This window comes from Sinocyclocheilus anshuiensis, unplaced genomic scaffold (assembly GCF_001515605.1).
Source record: "Sinocyclocheilus anshuiensis isolate Anshui unplaced genomic scaffold, SAMN03320099.WGS_v1.1 scaffold79, whole genome shotgun sequence".
NCBI lineage: Eukaryota > Metazoa > Chordata > Actinopteri > Cypriniformes > Cyprinidae > Sinocyclocheilus > Sinocyclocheilus anshuiensis.
Window position 1 is genome coordinate 1,318,375 of NW_015548213.1, and position 962 is coordinate 1,319,336.

Genomic DNA, 962 nt, shown 5'->3' on the forward strand with positions numbered 1-962 from the left:
CCTCGATTCGCTACAGAAGGCCTTTGTTCCCCCCCTGGAGCCGTGTGAGAGACTTTTTTTTTTTTTTTTATGGATGGGCGCCTTTTATTTAACTTCTTTTGGACTGATGCAGGCAACACCCGCTGAGTGGCATTAAACAGCTTGAAAGATCAAAGACAATTTTTATTATAACTCCGACTGGATTCGTCTGAAAGAAGAAAGTCATATACATTTAGGATGACTTGAGGGTGAGTAATTTATGGGCTAATTTTCATATTTGGATGAACTAACCCTTTAATTGTGCAAATCATTGATTTGTATGAATTTGCTCTTTGTTATAATTGTAAGTGTTTGTATGCAGGGCCTTCGAGCAGGCAGGGATGATGCTGAAGGTGAGTGCTGTTTGTTTGTTTCTTAAGGGGTTCTTGAGTTCGACTTGCATTCCAATCATTCAGATTTGCTGTTGACTATATATGTGGGTCAAAGACGAAAAACGGTTTAAGCATAAAAACAATAAGTTAAATACTGCTTTAAATTGTTGTTGTTTTTCCAAAAAAAAAATCTGTTTAATTTAATTGCAATTTTGTTTTTGTTTTTCTGAGCAAAAAATAAATATCATACATTTTACACGAGAGCCACTAAAATGCCATTCAGTGTAACAATCTTGTCAGGCATATTTACAACAAAAAATCAATTTATGACACATTAAAAGACTAATTAGTTTCACCCCAAATGCTAATTAGTTGTAATTTTACATTTTTTAAATGTGCCACTATCCTAGGTTTTGCCCATTTGGTCAGTAAGAATTTTTACTCATTTAAAACACAATCAAATATAATATGCTCACTTATTCTTTTATATATTTTAATATGTACACGTCAGAATAAGCATGTTGTTTGAATTTTTACATAAATATTGTGTTACACTGAATGACGATGTAACATTATTTCAACCAAATTTTGACATTTTATTCTCCAAAAACT

The 962-nt window shown here is 32.3% G+C and overlaps 1 protein-coding gene across 1 annotated transcript in view; it reads left to right on the forward strand.

Annotated features, from left to right (window-relative positions):
• The window catches only part of LOC107653787 (gamma-soluble NSF attachment protein-like), a gene marked incomplete at its 5' end in the record, with an annotated part of 8,309 nt that overhangs the window by 1,193 nt on the left and 6,154 nt on the right, over window positions 1-962 (forward strand). Inside the window, one exon of the mRNA XM_016440610.1 lies at window positions 341-371. Coding sequence (XP_016296096.1) covers window positions 341-371 — 31 coding nt within the window. The remainder of the gene's footprint in view (window positions 1-340; window positions 372-962) is intronic.